The sequence below is a fragment of the Hippocampus guttulatus genome, chromosome 22, assembly GCF_054856545.1.
Source record: "Hippocampus guttulatus isolate MCC_2025c chromosome 22, RoL_Hgut_1.0, whole genome shotgun sequence".
Lineage (NCBI taxonomy): Eukaryota > Metazoa > Chordata > Actinopteri > Syngnathiformes > Syngnathidae > Hippocampus > Hippocampus guttulatus.
The window spans coordinates 8684062-8701892 of NC_141282.1; the positions used below are offsets into that span (position 1 = coordinate 8684062).

A 17831-nucleotide genomic window follows, 5' to 3' on the forward strand; every position below is an offset into this window, starting at 1 on the left:
AACTAAAACAAACCGACGTATCACCGACAACTCCGGCTCGAGGGCAACGTTTCACATTTTTTTTGGGGGGGGGGGTTGTCTCTGTTCAAACGAACACGCGGGCCAGTCGAGGTTAAAACGCTTTGAAGGAGTTTATTTTCACAAAAATATAGCGCACCTGCTCAGTTGTAATACTTCAGATTAAGTGATCATATTTATTGAAACGGAAAAAGGTATTTCACGTGGTCACTGCTAACCGTGCTAAATTAACGAATTCATATTTTTAACGGATGCTTTTCTTTGCAGGTTCAGCATTAAAATATTCGAGTCGAAGGTGTCCGCCGCTGTTGCGGTTGCGCGTTGTCTCCAGCGGGGGGCGCCACGTCGCCTCGGACTGCCCGTCTTCGTCTCGCCTTGGGAGTCGGGACCGGTGCGGTCCGGACTCGCTCGCTCGCCCGGTCGTCATGAACCCGGTGGACTTGGAAGAAGTGGAGCGGCGCCGTCCGTGGGCCCGCTTCTCGTCGTGGCTCGAGTGCGCGTGTGTGGTCACCTTTGACCTGGAGCTCGGCCAAGCCATCGAGGTTCGGGCAGTTAGCTTAGCATCCTTAGCATGACTCGTACTCGTCGTGCGGAGGCGCCAATGAGAACTGCGCCTTGGGTCTTGGCTCAACTCAAGTGTATTTCTCGAGCACTTCCCAACAACCGTCGCTGCACGCAAAGTGCTGCGCACGGAGCAGCTAACGTATACGACAGTAAAGCAGCAAATCGCTAGCAAAGGCGGTAGAAAGCGCCGAACAGCAAAACCAAGAGCAAATCTGAGTCGCGCTGAGTGAAATGCCAAAGAATACATGAGAGTTTTAAAGATGGGCGGCGAGGAGGCTTGCCGAATGTTGTTTCAAACGTTTCCGAGCCGAGGAGGGGGAGGAGGGGGCGTTTTACGTGGTGAAGAGGGAGATCGCTCCCCAAAATACTCAACGTGGGGGCGCTTTCCTTTTGCGACGAACAAATTGAGCCTCAAACAGCCAGCGTCATGATAGGTTTGGCCGGTAAAAGGACTTTTGTTTTCTTTGCAGCTGATTTACCCTCCGGATGTCAAGTTGACCGAGAAGGAGGTGAGTCGGCGGCTGTGCACTTGTGCCGGAAGGAAGCCAATCGCTGATTGATTGATTGATTGATTGCTTATTTCGCCATCAGAAAAGCAGCCTGTGCTACCTTTCCTTCCCGGACTCGCACTCAGGTAAACGCCGGGCCTCCATTCGAACAGACTCGATGCCAAACGTGACATTGGCATCGTCATTTCCAGGCTGACGCGGGTTCAAACCCTCACCCGCCGCTCGGTCTCTTCTTGCGGGAGAGCCGTGCGGAGCGGAGGGGACGTGGCTTTGGGCGCGTCGGTGAAAAACGAACAACCGAGATAAAACGAAGTTACTAGCCTTCAATTTGGCAGGATATTTGCGGATTGTGTAGCTTTGTGACCTTTCGGTGTTCAGAAAAGAATCCGTGTGCCAGTTTGTGGATTTTTTTTATGTCCTTGTGCGGTCAGAAGGGCACCGAAATGCATGACGACGATGATCTCGGTTCGATCCCCAGGTTGCATCGGGGACACTCGGTTCAGCTTCAGGATGCGTCAGTCTGTCGGTCGCAGACATTCCCGACTGCGCGACGAGCGATACAACAAGGACGCCCCCGCCGCCCTGCAGGTAACCGTCGCCGGGTGAGAAACCAAAGAGAGAAGTAAGCATCACTTGCAAAAAACGGTCCACTTTGTCCCTCCTCAGAGCGAAGCGTCACACTTCTATGGTTACGTTTACTTCCGACAAGTCAAGGACCCGTCGGTCAAGCGAGGATACTTCCAGAAGGTGAGCTGGCGCCGCACAGTGACTCCAAATGAAAAAAGGGGAGAGGAGGGAGGGTGTGTGCGCGTGAAGGCCGAACCCAAAGCTTGTGGACTTGACGAGATTGTTGAAATGTCGAATGCCACACTTGAGGTTGGAATACTTGATTTGCGTCAAGAAATGTGGAAGGAGATTTTTTCTTTCTTTACGTGACATCCGATACCCCAAATGGTGATCGATCGACGTTCTGAAGGAGGCCGACTTTGTCAGGGTGGAGGGCTGCGAAATATTGTTTGAGCAATGTACAAAATCACTCTGGAAAGCGTTTGTTTGTTGCTTTGGCCATTTAATTGTGCAAAGAGTGCATTTTGGGAAGGTGTCAAACTGTGGCCGGAAGAAGGCGGCGGCGGCGAGCGACGTGACTCGATCACGGCGACGTGCCTTTGTTGCAGTCTTTGGTTCTGCTGTCGCGGCTCCCTTTCGTTCAGCTCTTCTACTCCGTGCTGCGCATCGTCGCGCCGGACTTTTTCCACAAGTCACAGCCCTGCCTGGAAGCGGGTGAGATCACGCGCGCGCGGCGATCATCGTGATGATGATGATGATGAGGAGGAGGAGGAGGATCAGACATTTGTATTCGGGCCTGCAGTGTGCAAGCAGATGGACCAGTGGCCTTTCCTCGCCGCCGGACTGACCTTGAACCTCCCGCTCTTAGGTGCGGTGCTACAGGTGAGGCCAGCGCACGGGCTTTTATTTTGGCGGTGCTTTCCAGTCCCCGGCTGAATGTATTTTTGTCCTCAGGTCCAAATTCCGTGCCAGAAGGACAAAGCGGGAAGTCCGCTCAGCGCCTCTCCCAAGGAGGTCGGGGAAACAAATGACCTTTGAGATACGCTTTGCTTGAAAGACGAACATTTGGCGTTCCAAGGAAAGGTTGTCAAAAGCGGCGAGGGCGGTTTGCATCGGCGTGACGTCCAAAAGAAGGCCGCTCGTCATGATTCTCGGAAAGATTTCGATCCCCGTCCGCCGCGCTATTCAAAAGCGTTTTTCAAGTCGCATCGCCACGCAGCAAAATAAGCGGGCTCTGCGAGGCGAGCGGCCCGTCGCCATTTTGGCCGGCGAAAAAGTCCCGCCGCGTCGGAGCCCGGCTGTGCGCTTGCGAGCCGCGGCCCCGTCCCGCCTTCCGTCGTCCGCTCCGAATTCTCTCTGCTTGCAGATGGCGACGCGCGGCCGCGCGGCGCCCGGGCCCACTGCGCTGCCTTCCGTCCACGAGCCGGACCTCTTCAGGTGGCTCGGGCTTCCCGTTTCTCGTCCGAGCGCTCGGCTTTCGCCGGCGACCTCATCCGCCCGCCGACCTTTTGATGTGTCCAGCTGTTTCCGGTCAGTCCTGATCCATCTGCAGACGTTGTGGGAACTGGCCTTGCTGGGCGAGCCCGTGGTGGTCATGGCGCCGTCTCCGGCCGCCTCCTCGGAAACCGTCTTGGCGCTCGTCAGGTACGCTACCCCGAGCGTTGGGGTCGTGGCGGTAACCGCCTCACCCGTGTCACCCGGCGCGACCGCAGCTCCATCGCCCCGCTCAAGTTCTGCTGCGATTTCCGTCCGTACTTCACCGTCCACGACGGCGAATTCCGAGAATACGCCACCAGGACGCAGGCGCCGTGAGTACGAGCGCCCGGGTGCCCTCGGCCTCCCCCGCGGGTACCCGAGCCGGCTCGCGCTGTTCCCCCCCTCAGGCCCAACGTGATCCTGGGCGTGACCAACCCCTTCTTCATCAAGACCTTCCACAACTGGCCTCACGTGCTGCGACTGGGAGAGAACGCGACAACGTCAGGTGATGGCGCCCGCCGCTCCCGCCCGCCCGTCCGTCCGCGCTCCTCCTAAGGTGGGCCGCCGTGGCGTTCCGTCGTCAGGTGACGTCCCGAAGCAGCTCAAGATCAAGAAGTTGGCCAAACTCAAGACGCTCGACGGCAAACCAGGTGCGTGTGCGCGGGGCTTTTTGCGCGCGAGCCTTTCCGCGCGCGAGCGCTGAGTCCCGCTGTGGCCATCGCGCAGGCGTGTTCACGGCCTACGAGAGCTTCCTGCTCAAAGACGAGGTCCTCGTCAAGCGACTGCTGAAGGTGAGAGCTGCCGGCCGGCCCGAGGGCCCACGCTCGGCCGCAAAACCAAGCCAGCGGCGCCCTCGCCTTTCTCGGCAGGGCGTTCAGAGGCGGCGGCCTTCCGAGGTGCAGAGCGCCATCTTGAGGAGACACTTTTCAGAGCTGACTCACAGCTTCATCGACCCGCTGGTAAGAGCGCCGCCCGAGCGCTCCGTCGCATCCCGTTTCGCCAACGCTCGGCGCTTATGCCGCGCCGCCTCGCCCTTTGTTCAGGAGCGCTACATGGCCGGCCTGATGCCGCCGAGGAGGTCCGTGACGCCCTGGAAGGTGAGCGCGAGCGCGCCGCTCCCATCTGGCCGCGCGCTCATCCGGGACTTTGTGCAGACGCCCCCGCAAATTCGGCCCTTCGCTCAGGAAGAGTTCATGTCGGCGCTGGAGCGCGACGGCCCTCGGCCGACCTCGGCGCCGCGAGGCGATTGGACGGGACTGTACAGGTACGGCCGTCGCGCCGCTCGCCCCGCCGCAAGTGACTTTCGCTCACGTGCCGTCCGCAGGAGGTTCTTCAAGTCCCCCAATTTCGACGGCTGGTACCGCCGCCGTCTCCGAGAGATGACCGGCAAACTGGAGAGTCTCCACCTGGAGGTCATCTGCGAGGCCGTGAGGAGATGGCGCGCGTCGTCATAACCGGACTTTGCATCCCGCCCCCGCGCTGACAGCCGTGCGCCGCGCGTCCCGCAGGACCTGCCGGGATGGACTCGCGACAAGTCTGAAGTGGAGATTGTCGACTTGGTCGTGAAGCTGCGAGAGAAATTGGTGAGCCCCGGCCAGAAAAATGCGTCAACGGCGGCGGTGCCCGAGCGCACGAGTTGCATCAAATCGCAGGCTCAAAATCGGCGGCACATGGGCGTTTGCAACTCCGCCTTTGCTTATTCCGAGGCCCCGTCAGCCTCGGCGTGAACTGCGGCCGGAAGCGCAACATGCTCGGCGTTTGTTTGGGCCGGCCCACGCGGTGGCGAGGAAACGTTTCAATTTCCGCTTCCTCGTCGCAGGTGGCAGAGTCCGAGGTCGTCCGCCGGCAACGTACCTCCCCCTCTCCTGTGATTGAGAGGAAAGAATTGTCCTCTGCGCGCTGCACATTTGACAATGAAGTTGACTTGAACACGGTTCGCTTCATCCGGCGGCGAGGCAATGCGCAATCGCCAAAGCTCGGCCGTGCGCTCAGAAGGTTGCCCGCGTTTTGATCCGAGCGGTCGGACAGTCTTAGCCATCCGACGGCGGGCGTAGGAGCCGGCCGACCGCTTGAAGCCGCCGCCGCCGCCGCATGGTGACGCCTGCTCCAAACAACAAAGGAAAGGATGGAAAAGCTCGGCGTCGGAACCAAGCCGCGCCAACGCGTGCCTGCTTTTTCAGACGAGAGCCGGAAGGCGGCAGCTGCGGCCGACGGCCGACCTCGTCCGCAGGCTGGAATCGCTGATCGGGTCCATCGTGAGCTCGCTGCCCAAAGAGCTGCAAGTTGTGCTCCACGCGCAGTGACGCGCGTGGAGCACGCGCACGTCAGGTCAGTGAACGTTGACGTGCGATTGCGGACGTTTTGTTTCTACGAGCTGGCGCCCCCCCCCCCCCCCCCCCTCCCCAGACAAAATGATCCCGTCACCCTTGATTAGTGACAATTGAGCATTTATTGCAATGGTCGGCATGGCGGTGCGGAGTGCAAAGAAAAGAACAAGGCAACGGGTTCCTTCGGGAAAGCAAATGTCCACATGGGACGCCGGTCATCTTTTGTGGCCGCTCCACCACGGCGCCCCCTGCTGCCTGAGGACCGACTGTTTCTCCTGCGGACTGAAGTGAAGGATGCCGAGGATGGCGTTGAGCGTCTGCCGCCTGCCGCCGGCGTCGGGCAGCGTCAGGAACCTGTAGATGACGTTCTTCAGGTACTCCACGTCGGAGCCCTCCCGCTTCTGCTCGCGGATCAGCTCGTCCAGCTGCGCCCGCAGCGCGCGGCTTTCGTCGTCGTGGCGTTGGGCGCCGGCCGCCAGTTTGCGGTGCAGCCGGTGGACGTCGTCCTCCAGCTGGCGCTTCTGCCGCCTCAGGCCCGCCGTCTCCACTTCCTTTCGGGCCAGCTGCTCGGCGTACAGGAGCGGCGCCGGCTCGCCCGGCGCGGCCCGCCGCAGGGCTCGTCCCGGGCCGTCCGCCTGACGCTCCTCCTCCTCCTCCTCCTCCGTCACTCCTGGCGCAGAGAGGGAGCTGGGGGCGGAGACTCGCAGGAGCTCCATCTCCCGGTCCTTTTCGTCCAGGAGCGCCACCGTCCTCTCCCGCTGTTTGTGCAGCTCGGCTTCCAGACGCATCAGCTCGTCGCGGTGAGTCGCCCGCTTGCGCTCGGCTTCCTGTCGCTGGCGGCGCAGCAGCTCCGCCGCGCGCCGCTGCTGTTGCTGCAGCGCTTGGCGCTGAGCGGCCGCCGACTCGTCGCTCTCCACGCGCAAGCCGACGTACTTCTCCCGCAGGTCGGCCAACTGCTCGCGGGCCTCCTCCAGCTCGCGGGACGCGTGGCTGCCGTCGGCGTGGCTTTTCTTGGAGGCCGCCTGCACGGAAAGACGCGGGAATACGTTAGCCGGCTTAAGGTCCGCGCACTCGCTTTCCTCGCGGCTCTAGCGTGCCGGTAGAACAAGGATGTTACTCGCGACGTGTCCCCCGAGAGTTGCGGCGTTCTCGAGGGCATTTCCTTCGGGCCGTTTTCAGCACGCGTCCGATATTCCGGCGCTACGCCGGACGAGCTTGAACGCGGGAGTGTTCAAATCCCGCCAGGATTTGGCTCCAAGTGCTTCGCGCGTACCTTGGCCCGTAGCTTGTAGCGCTCCAACTCGTCCTTTAGCCGCCGCAGCTCCTCGTGACCCGCGGCGTCTTGGACGGGTTCCGGCTCGCTCGGCGGGTTCCTCTGAGCGGCCAGCAGCAGCAACTTCTTCACCTTCTCCAACTTGTCCTTCAGGGCCGTCGTGTCCAGCTGGGAGTCGTCCGGGCCGGGGTCATGCGCGGACCCGCTCGAGGCCGGCGTTTGATTCTCGGCGTCCAACTGCGCCACCCGTTCCCGAAGTCTCTGAGCCGCCTGGTGCTCTCGCTGCCTCGCCTTCTCGCAAGAACCCAGAAGGTCCGAGAGCTCAGACACCCGCTGCTCCAGACCGCCCACCCGGAGTTCCGCGGCGTGGGCACGCGCCTCCTCCTGACACAGCTGCGCGCACACGCGCCCGACGTTATTCTGCTCCAACGCGTGAGAGGACCTCGGCTTTCGCCGAGAGCAGTCCGAGTCCTACCTTGCGGTTGTGGTTGCAGATCTGGTCCTGGAGGCTCCTCTTGAGCTGGCTCAGCTCCTGCTGGAGAAGCTCCAGCCCGGGATCCGCTTCGTCTCGTTCCTCCTCCGCCGACCGCGGCTTCCGCCTCAGCTGATCACGCTCCTCGCCGGCCCGCCTCAAGAGCGCCTCCGGCTCAACCTGGCGGTCGGCGGCGTGCGCCGCCGCAAGACCGCTGGCGTTGGCCTCGTGGAGGCGGAGCTCCGCGTCCCGTCGCAGGTCTCGTTCCTGCTGCAGGATCTTCTGCAGCTCTTGCAGCTGCTGCAGCTGGTCGCTTTGTTCCCGCTCGCGCTCGTGCTGCTGCGTGATGACGCGAGCGCGGCTCTCCGCCAGCTGCATCTGGAGGCCGCGGACCTCGGCCTGCTGCCGCGCACTCGTTGCGACGAGGCGCTCCCGCAGGTCGTCCACTTCCCGCTTGAGTTGGCGCTTATCGGCCTGGAAGCTGGCCTCCATGCGCGACTTCTCTTGCGTCACGGTGGCCAGGGCGCCGGCGAGCGTGCCCACTTGGGCCTTCAACTCAAGCTCTCCGCGTTCCGCTCGCCCGTCGCCAGCGGCCGCGACGCCGCCGGCTTCGAACCCGCAAGTACTCGCCGCATCTTCCTCCGTGGCGTCCTTGCCCGCCGGCGCGCCGTCCCCGCGATCCTGAAGGAGGGCGGCCCGCTCGCAGCGGTTCACATCTGCAAACTGCGACGTGCTCAAGACTTTCAGACTGGCCTCCAGGGCCTCCTTTTCCTTCATCAAACTCTTGTACGCTTGGACCACATCCTTGAAGCGGCTCTGGTACTGTGCGAGCTGCTTCTTCTGGGACTCGACCGTTTCCAACAGCTCCTTTCTGCTGGGACCTCCCCCGAAACTCATTCCAAACTTCTCCATGACTTGACTGACCTCCAGGTGATCAGACCGGAGCCGTCTCAGCTATGCCGAGGTCACCGCCGGACTGCTGCGAGGATGAAGGCAGCGTGTGACGAGCAAAAGAAGCGGGCTTGTCGCTTTCCAAAGATGTGGAAGAGAAACGCGGCGTTTTCCGCGTTATCTATCTTCCCGCCACAGTACCCGCGACGACGATGACCCAGAAGTAGAACTTTTTGGATTATTTGGCGGTCACCTGACACTTAAATGATTGGAATCGTCTCAAAGATCCGAATGATATTGCTGGCCTCACCTTTTCAAATGGGACACGTGCTTCTAAAATTGTCCGTCTCATACGAAATGCGAGTTCAACTCCAATGAGGGACTTTGAAGTTAAACGCGGCCAATTATCCCGTCCTTACCTCGGCAGACATGGATCGTCTTGCATTTAAACAAGCGATGTTTGAATTCGCCTATTTCAAAGCAGAAATCCGAATGCCGATGTTTACAAGTCACCGACGGCCGCCATGTTGTCTTGAGCCGGAAGTGGGCGACGTCGCGCGAATTTCACATTTAGTGCACCTCAAATTTGCTTGTTTGTTCTTTTTTAACATGTCATGACCCCAAAAGATTAATGTGACGTTGGGGTCATTTGTGGTGACTGGGCGAGCTTGTTTATAATCGTGTTTTGGACGACGCCAAGTGTGTCTCCCGCACGTTGAAATAAAGTTTTCCCACCGTCGTGACGTAATTTGTTCCGCGTTGGCCTGGACGTGGCACCGAGGAGGAGGAGGAAAAAGAAGAAGAGAAACAAGAGGCACGAGCTTCGGCCTCCCGGTTGGACCATTCCCCGACGCCGAACGCGAGGAGCGCTCATCTCATCTCGGACGAGAACACCCTCTCGACAAAATGGGGCTGACGATCTCGACGATGTTTGCCAGGCTCTTCGGCAAGAAGCAGATGAGAATCCTGATGGGTGAGACGAGCTCAACCGAGCTAACAACTCGCTAGCTGGCGAGCTGTTACGCTTCCAAGCCGGCGCCACTTGTGCTCCTTTGAATGCGTCTTTTGGGTTTCGTACGTTCTTCCCCCCGCCCCGATTCAAGCAGGTCGCAGCGGGCCTCCGTCGTGCCACAGAACCAGCCGTCACCGTTGTGGAACGTGCCGTTCTTTTGGCGGGTTCGTGTTTCAACCGGAAGGTTTGGCTGACTGCCGTGTGTCTTTTGTTGCGCGACAGTGGGCTTGGACGCAGCTGGCAAAACCACCATTTTGTACAAACTCAAGCTGGGGGAGGTCGTCACCACCATTCCCACCATCGGTAAGCGAGCGAGCCTGACGTCATCACCTTTCCTCGATCGATCGCTCTGTCTCCACCGTTCAAAAAAGAAGCGGGGCACGAAATGCTCCGTTCGGTGTCCGAGTGTGCTTTTTTGCCCCGTGATTGGCTGGGGGCCGGTCTTGCCTCTCGGCCTCGGTCGGCGGAGATGGACGCCAGCTTGCCCTTGCGAGGTGGCGAAAGGCCACTCGGTGACGTCCGGGTTTTGTCCTCTTTCAGGCTTCAACGTGGAGACGGTGGAATACAAGAACATCTGCTTCACCGTTTGGGATGTCGGCGGCCAGGACAAGATTCGACCTCTCTGGAGACACTACTTCCAGAACACACAGGTTGGACGCACACGTGCACATGAAGCTTTCGGGGGGAGATATCAAACGCGCGGCGCATTTCCCATTGTCGGTCCGACCCGTTTCCGACACCGTTGGGACAAATCCCCCGAACACGCCGTCGCCTTTGAAGGGCGTCTGCGAGCCGGGACGGCCGCCGCCCGTCACGACGCTTTGCAGTGCGATAATCGGCCGCCGCCGCTCACTGAAGCGCACGAAAGCGGGTCGCGACACTCGTGTTGAGGTGAGCATCTCGCTTTGCGGCCCTTCCGCTCGGAGCGGGTAAAAAGCCTACCGGGGATGCGCCGGACCCGGACATTGGGCTCAGACTCCCTTCTTTCCCGCGGGCTTTCTCTCGGCTTCGCGCGCGGCGCCGCAGTACTCGACGGGACCTCGCGATGTCTTCGTAGTCGCGGCGCCGATTGTTTTTTTGGCGCCGTCAAGCGTACGTGGTGATTTTGACGCTCGGGAATCGACGTGCGAACGCGTGTTGGGCGGCCGTGTCCTAACGGGTCCTTTGCACCGGCAGGGTCTGATCTTCGTGGTGGACAGCAACGACCAAGAGCGAATCGCGGAATCGGCCGAGGAGCTTTCAAAGATGGTGAGTGAGCCCGAGGGGCGGGCCGACGCGACCAGCCGATCTTTGTGAGCGACGCCGCCGCGGTGTGCGCAGGTCCAGGAGGACGACCTGAAGGACGCCGTGCTGCTGGTGTTTGCCAACAAGCAGGATCTTCCCAACGCCATGGCTGCCAGCGAGCTCACCAAGAGACTGGGCCTGAACGACATGCGCAGCCGCACCGTACGTATGGCTCGGTCGCCCGCTCGCCGTCCGCCGCTTTGAGAGCCCGTCTCACTCTCTCCTCCGCCCGCGCTCAGTGGTACGTGCAGGCCACCTGCGCCACTCAGGGGACGGGGCTCTACGAGGGCCTCGACTGGCTGTCCAACGAGCTCGCCAAGCACTAGACGGCGTGCGGCAAACCCAAAGTGACGGGAGGGAAGGGAGGCGTGGAATTTCACAGGACTGGTTCTTCTTCTTTTTTTTTTTTTAAATTATAAACGTGTCGGCAGGAGGCAACTTCTCAGACTCTCGTCCGTCTCTCCTGGCGTTTGTTTTCCTACGCATGTTTTTAGTCCGAGTCATGTGACGGGACGGTCGGAGAGGAGCGCGGCTCGCAGCCGTCGCGGCGCAGCCTCGTCATTGTTGTGAAATGCAATAAAGGTGAACGGTTTGTTTTTTCTTTGAGGAGTCGGCTGAGCAAATGGCTTCTTTTATTGATGATCAATCGGGCCCACGGCAAATTGTTGAAGCCTTTTATTGAAGACTCTAAACGCTGATTGGTTCCTGCTGGTTGTGCTGACGTTTGACCACGAAAACCTTCTGACCCGAAGCGGTCACGGTGAAAACGAAATCCTCCAAGATGACTGAGGAGAAGAGAAGACGTTAGGTTAGTCACTGGGAGAGAGCGTGCGTGCGTGCGTGCGTGCGAGCGAGCGAGCGAGCTACCCGACATGCGTTTGAAGGGCACATCGGCCAATCCCGCCAACCGAAAGCGACTGGCCGTGCGAACCATCTGCATCATCACGCCGGCTGTGTGCTCGTCGTTTTCCAGCTCACCTGAAGACTGGAAGATGCAAAATCAATTGACGGGCAAACGGCTTCCTTCCTTGCCTGTCGTCGAGTGAACGTTCCTGGAATCTCGTCGCGCAATATTGGCGCTGCCGCGTCTGTCGCAAATAGCCAGAAATGGCAAAGACGCCGCTCACGACTGTGAACGTTTGCCCTCTCTAGCATTGACTTATGTGGTACGTGAGGGAATCGACGTTTCTCAATCCGCAGAAAGACTTGAAAGAGTCCCGGCGGCGGGCGGCCAGACATGCGGTCGGCGGCGCTTTGCCGGTGACCACTTGAGGCCGTATCTCGCTTAGCGGTTTGCAAATGATCTTTCGGCGGGTTTCATTTAGGATGGCAAAGACGTTCGTCCGCGCTTTAAAGCGTTTTTTTTTCGCAACGAAATGTGTCACGTGTTCAAAATCGAAATTTGAGGGCGGGGCGGCCCGGTAGTCCAGCGGTTAGCACGTCGACTTCACAGTGCAGAGGTACCGGGTTCAATTCCAGCTGCGGCCTCCCTGTGCGGAGTTTGCGTCTTCTCCCCGGGCCTGCGTGGGTTTTCTCCGGGTACTACGGTTTCCTCCCACATTCCAAAAACATGCATGGCGGGCTGATTGAACACTCTAAATTGTCCCGAGGTGTGAATGTGGTTGTTGGTCTCTGTGTGCCCTGCGATTGGTTGGCGACCGATTCAGGGTGTCCCCAGCCGACTGCCCGAAGTGAGCTGGGATAGGCTCCGGCGACCCGAGTGAGGATAAAGCGGTTCGGAAGATGAATGAATGAAAATTTGAGGGCGACAAGAAAAAGCCTTTGTGAAAAGCCATTGGCTGGCGATCGTCTTTGCAACATTGAAGGAACACTCGGAAGAAAAGAAAAAAAGCCCAATCGGGACACAACTTGCAAAGCGTTGCCACTCGGTGAGCTGTGGGCTTTTGACAACTTCCGCGACAAAAAGGGCTCGACTAGTCGCTGAAGGTGATCACTCACGGCTAAAACGCCGTCATCGCTGATGACCAGATAGCCGAGCTGGTCCGGGATCCGCTCCAGCCCCGCCGTCACCGCTGCAGTCGTCTGCAACGACCCGGTGGACATTTAAACGAGGTACGACGACTCACTTTGACATTCAAGTATCACCGTTGAAGGCCGAAAATGGACTTTTCACTGCTAAACTCACCATCCTTTCTTCCTCTTTTATTTACACTTCACCGCGATGCGATATCACTTCCGCGTTTTGACACGTGACTGCCTGCGAGCGCTTCAACGGACGTCGGTAAATCTCCCACGCCTCCCGCGCTGCCTTCAAACTAACGCAGGGCTTCCGCAGCGGCAGAAGCGCCAACTCGCAGTCGGTGTCCGTCTCGCGAGACATCGAGGCGAGAATCTGATGAGAACATACTTGATGTATTTCGCCTCCTAAATTCATTTCAAAGTTTCTACCGGCGTGTGAAAGGAAAAAATCCGAGCCTTCGTGTACTCGTTGTGTGTATTTTGACATGTTTGGGCCGCCGTCGTACGTCGCGGCGCCTACTGTCTGATTTGTATTTTTTTATTTTGTGTGTGCGACCGTTGTACAGGAAAAGGGCTGACGTCGATTTAACTGTCTCCGAGGTTCGGGCGCACACACGGCGGTGATAACGTGCGACGATTTGAGCCGTGACAAATGAAAACGCAAACGTCAGAAAATAAGTGGATATATTCTCTTGTGTTTTTCACGAATGACGAAAATATGATACTCCACATTTAAATGATGACAGGCCAAAGAGTTCAAATGCTTGTCAGAAATGTTTGGTCATAAGCATATAAGGCATTTACCCCCCCCCCCCCCCCAAGAAAAGCTACACTACCTAGATTTAACAGTGCACATTCAAGTAATTTACACCATAGGTGACAGAAGTGGTAACAAAAACGTTTGAAGTAGTGTGGTTCAAATTATGTCTGCCCCCAAACCCCTCCCCAACTGGTTTGAGGGCAGCGGGTGCGCACGTGCTTTTGTTTGCAGCTTCGTGTGTTTAAAAACCCCCCCAAAAACTTCCGGTCTCGAGATTGCACCGGTAACGCGATATTTGGCCCAGGTTTGAAATGCGAGTTGAAGGCTTGATCAAGCTTCTGCCGCTCGTGTCAGCTTCCGAGCTGTAGGGGGCGCCCGCGTTACTCTGTGGTGAAAAGCGCCGGAAGTGGTGGTCAGGCGACCGTCACATGATCTTCGACTGATCACTTGTCATTTTGACCGTCCGCCTATTTTTTTTTCTCTCCCGATCTCGGTGTTCGCGATGGCCGGCCGCGGGAAGCTTATCGCCGTGATCGGCGACGAAGACACTTGCACCGGATTCCTCCTCGGTGGCATCGGCGAACTCAACAAGAATCGGAAACCGAATTTCTTGGTGGTGGAGAAGGACACGAGCGTCACGGAGATCGAGGAGACCTTCAAGTAAGCGCCGCATTTCGCGATGAAATAGTCCTCCTATTTTTTTTTTTAAATCGTGACGTGCATTCCATGTCGTCGGCATGAAAATTAAAGGGAACCAGGCGACTGAACGGCTACCTTTTGTTCCCTTCGTGCTCAATATACACTCTTAAACGATGTCAAATAGCTGGCGCAGGCAGTTCATAGAACCTGATCTATCCGTGCTGGTCGCCAGCCAATCGCGGAGTTTCTAACGATTACTTATCGATTCATATTGATTGTCTACGTTTGTTTGGCGTCAACGAATGTGGCGGCAGCTGCCCGCGTTTCCACTTTTGCTCGGGAGATGGAGCGACTCCGGTCGAGCTGTCGCCGCAGCGCTTTCTGCTTCCCCGCCACCCTTTTTCTCAGTGCTCGGGATACACGATTCAAACGGATACAAACGCATACCCGCTGCGGTCCCCTAATACGATCTTGCGTGCTTTTCGTGCTAGACTTGTACACCGTTAGCGGTGGCCCGTATGATCGATCGGTTGATTTTTTTTCCCCGGACCGCTTCGGTCGTCGTTGTGCTCTTAATTATTACTTTAGTGCGGACGCTTTGGCAGGGTTCTAATTGAGCGAATCCAACAGCCATAAACCAAGCGAATGAGACGGTTTTATCGAACCGCTAAGTCACAATTCTGAGATCGCGTACTCGGAATGGTCGCGACATACCGCGAAGTTCATTTTCGAGAGGCTCTCGTGACTGCGTCGAGGGAATAACACGTTCTGCTCGTTTTGTTGTCTTTGTTTATGATGTGACTTCGTAGCCCTCCGACATCACGGCCTTCTTGCAAATTGACCAAGTCCAGTCTATGTGCGTTTGCGTTTGTTTTTGTCAAGCCGAACAAGGGAGAGGCCGGTGAAGTGTGTAATGGGCCGTTTCTGGTTTTGTACGTGCCAGGAGCTTCCTGGCTCGCAACGACATCGGCATCATCCTCATCAACCAGTTCATCGCCGAAATGATCCGTCACGCCATCGACGCCCACGTGCAGTCCATCCCGGCGGTGCTGGAGATCCCGTCCAAGGAACATCCCTACGACGCCTCCAAGGACTCCATCCTGCGGCGCGCCAAGGGCATGTTCTCGGCCGACGACTTCCGATAACTCTGCGTTTGCTTTCTGCGGTCGCGGGAGCCAAATGGCGTTTGTCTCTCGGTTGTGGCTTCTCTCGACGTGAAAAGGTGTCACGTGATTCCCCGTGTTGTGTTTTCCCTTCTTTTAAGTCCGACGGAAGTTGCGACCTTTGTCTCGCTGGCAGAAATTCTCTCATTCATCCGGCTCTCGGGGCATTGAAACGATGGCAGCCGGACTCTCTTTGTCTCGCGAGACCTTTCCCCTCTCATCCGACCGGGCCGCATCCGTTAGAATGCGGCGAGGCAATTTAGGCCGGCGCGGTCCTCGGCGAGCCTTCCGGCGCAAACGGATGCGCTCGTCTCGAATGTCCGAGTCCGGTTGTGACCCGCTCTTTCTCATTTCGACCCGGGGGTGAGTTGTTGTCACGGAAATGAGTTGCGTGTTCATCTTGCATACTGTTATTTCGTGTTTCCGATATGTTGTTGAAATGAAAATGGTATCACGTGATGTATTTGTGTTGTGCTATAATAAAAAGGTATTTAAAAAAAAAACCAACCTTGTTGACGGGGTGGCCGAGACGGCGGCTCGAAGAGGCGGATATCGCCGCGCTCCCACAAAACGTCTTGATTGGAAAGGAGATGTTAAAACAACACCGAGGAATCTCGAGCTTACTTTGACCAGATTGGAAACAACGAACCGCTGACGATGCCGACGTCGGGTCGAAGCTTCTGCTTAATTTTGTTTGAGTCCCGTTCTCCGATAGGTGGCGGTAGCGCACCTGTGCGCCGCTTGCCGCTCTGCGGAATGTTTGTTGTCCCCCAGAGTCGTTGCATTTCCGGGCCGTACGTGTTCCGACGGCGTAGGCGTGTGAAGGGTTGCGTTTTGAAGGTCATAACCGTTGCTCTGAGCTCTTCGATGGCCTTTTCCATTCGCGCTTTGCCCGAAGCCGGCGAAGTTTCCCAAGCTAAGTTTGGATTGTTTTGAGCAATCCCGCGTGCGTGTCAATTCCAGGTGGCGCGTCACCTTTTCACCCCTCCCCGACGCGATGCCTTGTACCGCAAAGCTTAAAGAAAGGTGTTGGAAAGGTGAAGCGCCGCCAACGACGTTACCCCCCCCCCCCTTTCCCCAGAGAGCTGCTCATGCGCTCAAAACAAAGACGCTGAATGGAGGAAGAGCAGATGTGAGTTGTGCTATTGATCGCCCCCCCTCAAGTGGCCGCATGTTTGTCACACGGACCGAACTGAAGTTTTTACTCGTGAAAGCCAATGGGAAAAGTCGAGCGAACTGAATCCGTGTAGAACGGATTTCAATTGGGAATTATAACGCTCCGAGTGAAAGAAAAAATCGATACGGATTTGAGATTTCGCCGAGCGATTTAAGAAATGGAGCCGCGGCGTTGGCCGCGGATCGCCAACGGCGACGGAATGCGAACGTGAAGAAGTTTCCCCTCTTTTCAGCTCGAGTCAATTCAAGAAACGCAGACGTCAACCCAAAAGGCGTCGGAGGTCGTTCCCCTGGACCGCAGCAACAAATATTGATTCTGTGACCTCCCGCTTACCTTTGGCCCGGAGAGACCACGTGATGGCGCGACCTGAAAAAGCGGAGGGCCCACCACGGGCCCGGTTCACGATATGAAGTGGCTGCTGGTGTTTGCGAGCGTGACGACGTGCGTTTCGGCTCGTCCGTCTCGACGGCTCGGCGGGCGAGAGCCGGGAGAGCCGGGAGGCCCGCTCAACGCCGGACCGGCGGGACCGACTTGGCCTTTTCTTTTTCGTAGAGACGTGGAGGCGTCGCAGCCGCCCGGGCAAAATATGTCGCGGTGAGTACACGTTCCGCCGTCCGATCGTCCCCCCCCCCCCAAAAAATCCCTCCTATTTTCTCCACGATCTTGCAGCTCGGTGTCCTGCGACGACAACGTCAACCGGACGCTGGCTGACTCGGCGCGCTCGGTTGAAAGGTACGAAAGTCCAGAGTGGAACGTCCTTTTCCGCGTCGGCCGTCGACTCCTCGGCAAAGGTTGAGCGCGGGCGGCCCTTTTCTCGCCCTTTCATCCGAAAGGCTCGCCGGCTTCTAAACGCGGAGCTGCGGACGCCGCGCCGCGCGGCGTTTCCTTCTTCGGCCCCCGATGCGATGCGGCCGGTCGATTTACCGTGCGCGCGGCGAGGGGCGGGGGCCGCCGAGCGTGTTGCGGAAGGGCTCTTTGCGCTCCTCGCGAGACCCGAGTGCAAAAGCCACAAACGGCTTTTCCTTGCGGCATTTTGTCCTCCCTCGGGGTCGAGCGCCTTTTGGCTGACTTTGGAAGGCGCGGGCGTGTTTCGTTTGGACAAAATCCTTCTTTGGAATTTGTCTGACGAAGCGGCCCGCCCCGGCGAGCTCCCGCTCCGGACGTTTCTCCTCAGCCGCTCTTCCCGGTCGAGGTCGCGGGCGACGGCGAACCGCGGCTCCGAGTCGAGGGCGGGCGACGCGCGGAAGCCGCCGTCGAGCGCCTCCTCGGTCACCCTCGACTCGACCTCGGAGGACGGCGCCGCCTTTCCCGGGTGAGTCGGGACGACGCGTTGCCCTCGGCGTCGGGTCGGGGCCGCTCACCTCCTTTTGTTTCTCGTCGTCCGCATTTGCAGTTTGTCCGAGCCGGCGGCCGCCGGCGTGGTCTTTTCTCTCCAGAGCTGCCTCCTGCCCACCTGTCCCGTCGCAGACCTCGGCTCCAGGCTTCAAGCCGGGGAGGAGACGGCCGGCGCCTCCGCGCAGGACTCGGGCGGATTTGGAAAAAAATGACAGCCTCCTCGTCGCCTTTGGCCTCGCTCGCGCCGCCGCCGTTTTGTATCGCGGGCGAGGTCGCCGCGCTCATCCGTTTCTCCCCGATGACCGCGGCCGTCGCTTGATTTGCGGCGCCGGAGGACGAAATACGCAATGATGGTTGGCCATTAAAAGGCGTTTGAGAAACATC

The 17831-nt window shown here is 58.3% G+C and overlaps 6 protein-coding genes across 9 annotated transcripts; 4 read left to right on the forward strand and 2 right to left on the reverse strand.

Annotated features, from left to right (window-relative positions):
• Positions 1-6: 6 nt before the first annotated feature.
• Positions 7-5924, forward strand: dennd6b (DENN/MADD domain containing 6B). Of its 3 annotated transcripts, none has more exons than XM_086103593.1 (20): positions 7-212; positions 286-560; positions 1053-1091; positions 1174-1216; positions 1570-1679; positions 1758-1838; positions 2191-2372; positions 2461-2540; positions 2613-2672; positions 3025-3095; positions 3180-3466; positions 3542-3639; positions 3719-3784; positions 3861-3925; positions 4004-4093; positions 4178-4231; positions 4289-4398; positions 4459-4561; positions 4643-4717; positions 5315-5924. In XM_086103593.1, exons 2-20 carry the CDS (start codon positions 444-446, stop codon positions 5435-5437), a joined length of 1854 nt encoding a protein of 617 aa, XP_085959719.1. In that variant the 5' UTR covers positions 7-212; positions 286-443; the 3' UTR covers positions 5438-5924. The 3 variants fall into 3 exon arrangements, with proteins under 3 accessions (XP_085959719.1, XP_085959720.1, XP_085959721.1); XM_086103594.1 differs by having other exon boundaries at positions 2267-2372; positions 3025-3302; positions 3371-3466; XM_086103595.1 differs by lacking the exons at positions 7-212; positions 286-560 and having other exon boundaries at positions 569-1091; positions 2267-2372.
• gcc1 (GRIP and coiled-coil domain containing 1) lies at positions 5565-8707 on the reverse strand. Of its 2 annotated transcripts, none has more exons than XM_086103605.1 (3): positions 7210-8707; positions 6735-7127; positions 5565-6483 (listed from the first exon to the last, which is right to left on the reverse strand). In XM_086103605.1, the coding sequence occupies exons 1-3, from the start codon at positions 8116-8118 to the stop codon at positions 5677-5679; spliced, it is 2109 nt and encodes a 702-aa protein (XP_085959731.1). In that variant the 5' UTR covers positions 8119-8707; the 3' UTR covers positions 5565-5676. The 2 variants fall into 2 exon arrangements, with proteins under 2 accessions (XP_085959731.1, XP_085959732.1); XM_086103606.1 differs by having other exon boundaries at positions 6735-7112; positions 7165-8707.
• Positions 8708-8850: 143 nt separating this feature from the next.
• Positions 8851-10999, forward strand: LOC147186527 (ADP-ribosylation factor 4). Its single transcript, XM_086103600.1, has 6 exons — positions 8851-9070; positions 9332-9412; positions 9650-9759; positions 10286-10357; positions 10430-10555; positions 10633-10999. The coding sequence occupies exons 1-6, from the start codon at positions 9004-9006 to the stop codon at positions 10717-10719; spliced, it is 543 nt and encodes a 180-aa protein (XP_085959726.1). The 5' UTR covers positions 8851-9003; the 3' UTR covers positions 10720-10999.
• Positions 11000-11053: 54 nt separating this feature from the next.
• Positions 11054-12674, reverse strand: lamtor4 (late endosomal/lysosomal adaptor, MAPK and MTOR activator 4). The gene is made up of 4 exons (XM_086103604.1): positions 12540-12674; positions 12353-12436; positions 11261-11378; positions 11054-11178 (listed from the first exon to the last, which is right to left on the reverse strand). Exons 1-4 carry the CDS (start codon positions 12540-12542, stop codon positions 11081-11083), a joined length of 303 nt encoding a protein of 100 aa, XP_085959730.1. The 5' UTR covers positions 12543-12674; the 3' UTR covers positions 11054-11080.
• Positions 12675-13543: 869 nt separating this feature from the next.
• atp6v1f (ATPase H+ transporting V1 subunit F) lies at positions 13544-15438 on the forward strand. The gene is made up of 2 exons (XM_086103602.1): positions 13544-13793; positions 14716-15438. The coding sequence occupies exons 1-2, from the start codon at positions 13636-13638 to the stop codon at positions 14915-14917; spliced, it is 360 nt and encodes a 119-aa protein (XP_085959728.1). The 5' UTR covers positions 13544-13635; the 3' UTR covers positions 14918-15438.
• A 543-nt stretch (positions 15439-15981) lies between these two features.
• Positions 15982-17829, forward strand: LOC147186530 (uncharacterized). The gene is made up of 4 exons (XM_086103601.1): positions 15982-16706; positions 16782-16844; positions 17287-17424; positions 17506-17829. Exons 1-4 carry the CDS (start codon positions 16519-16521, stop codon positions 17657-17659), a joined length of 543 nt encoding a protein of 180 aa, XP_085959727.1. The 5' UTR covers positions 15982-16518; the 3' UTR covers positions 17660-17829.
• Positions 17830-17831: the final 2 nt, after the last annotated feature.

Bases quoted from the DNA above. Each gene is read 5' to 3' on its own strand.
- dennd6b (XM_086103593.1), top strand. From the start codon at position 444: ATGAACCCGGTGGACTTGGAAGAAGTGGAGCGGCGCCGTCCGTGGGCC. The intron at 2,673-3,024 runs GTCGGGGAAACA...CTCTGCTTGCAG, and splicing joins TCAGCGCCTCTCCCAAGGAG to ATGGCGACGCGCGGCCGCGC. The intron at 4,718-5,314 runs GTGAGCCCCGGC...CTGCTTTTTCAG, and splicing joins TGAAGCTGCGAGAGAAATTG to ACGAGAGCCGGAAGGCGGCA.
- gcc1 (XM_086103606.1), bottom strand. From the start codon at position 8,118: ATGGAGAAGTTTGGAATGAGTTTCGGGGGAGGTCCCAGCAGAAAGGAG. The intron at 7,113-7,164 runs GTTGGAGCAGAA...TGTCAGGAGGAG, and splicing joins AAGCCGAGGTCCTCTCACGC to GCGCGTGCCCACGCCGCGGA. The intron at 6,484-6,734 runs GTACGCGCGAAG...CTTTCCGTGCAG, and splicing joins GCTACAAGCTACGGGCCAAG to GCGGCCTCCAAGAAAAGCCA.
- LOC147186527 (XM_086103600.1), top strand. From the start codon at position 9,004: ATGGGGCTGACGATCTCGACGATGTTTGCCAGGCTCTTCGGCAAGAAG. The intron at 9,413-9,649 runs GTAAGCGAGCGA...GTCCTCTTTCAG, and splicing joins CACCACCATTCCCACCATCG to GCTTCAACGTGGAGACGGTG. The intron at 9,760-10,285 runs GTTGGACGCACA...TTGCACCGGCAG, and splicing joins ACTACTTCCAGAACACACAG to GGTCTGATCTTCGTGGTGGA.
- lamtor4 (XM_086103604.1), bottom strand. The intron at 11,379-12,352 runs GTGAGTGATCAC...TGCATCTTCCAG, and splicing joins GCGATGACGGCGTTTTAGCC to TCTTCAGGTGAGCTGGAAAA. The intron at 11,179-11,260 runs GTAGCTCGCTCG...TCTTCTCCTCAG, and splicing joins GCCCTTCAAACGCATGTCGG to TCATCTTGGAGGATTTCGTT.
- atp6v1f (XM_086103602.1), top strand. From the start codon at position 13,636: ATGGCCGGCCGCGGGAAGCTTATCGCCGTGATCGGCGACGAAGACACT. The intron at 13,794-14,715 runs GTAAGCGCCGCA...TGTACGTGCCAG, and splicing joins GAGATCGAGGAGACCTTCAA to GAGCTTCCTGGCTCGCAACG.
- LOC147186530 (XM_086103601.1), top strand. From the start codon at position 16,519: ATGAAGTGGCTGCTGGTGTTTGCGAGCGTGACGACGTGCGTTTCGGCT. The intron at 16,845-17,286 runs GTACGAAAGTCC...GTTTCTCCTCAG, and splicing joins TCGGCGCGCTCGGTTGAAAG to CCGCTCTTCCCGGTCGAGGT. The intron at 17,425-17,505 runs GTGAGTCGGGAC...CCGCATTTGCAG, and splicing joins GACGGCGCCGCCTTTCCCGG to TTTGTCCGAGCCGGCGGCCG.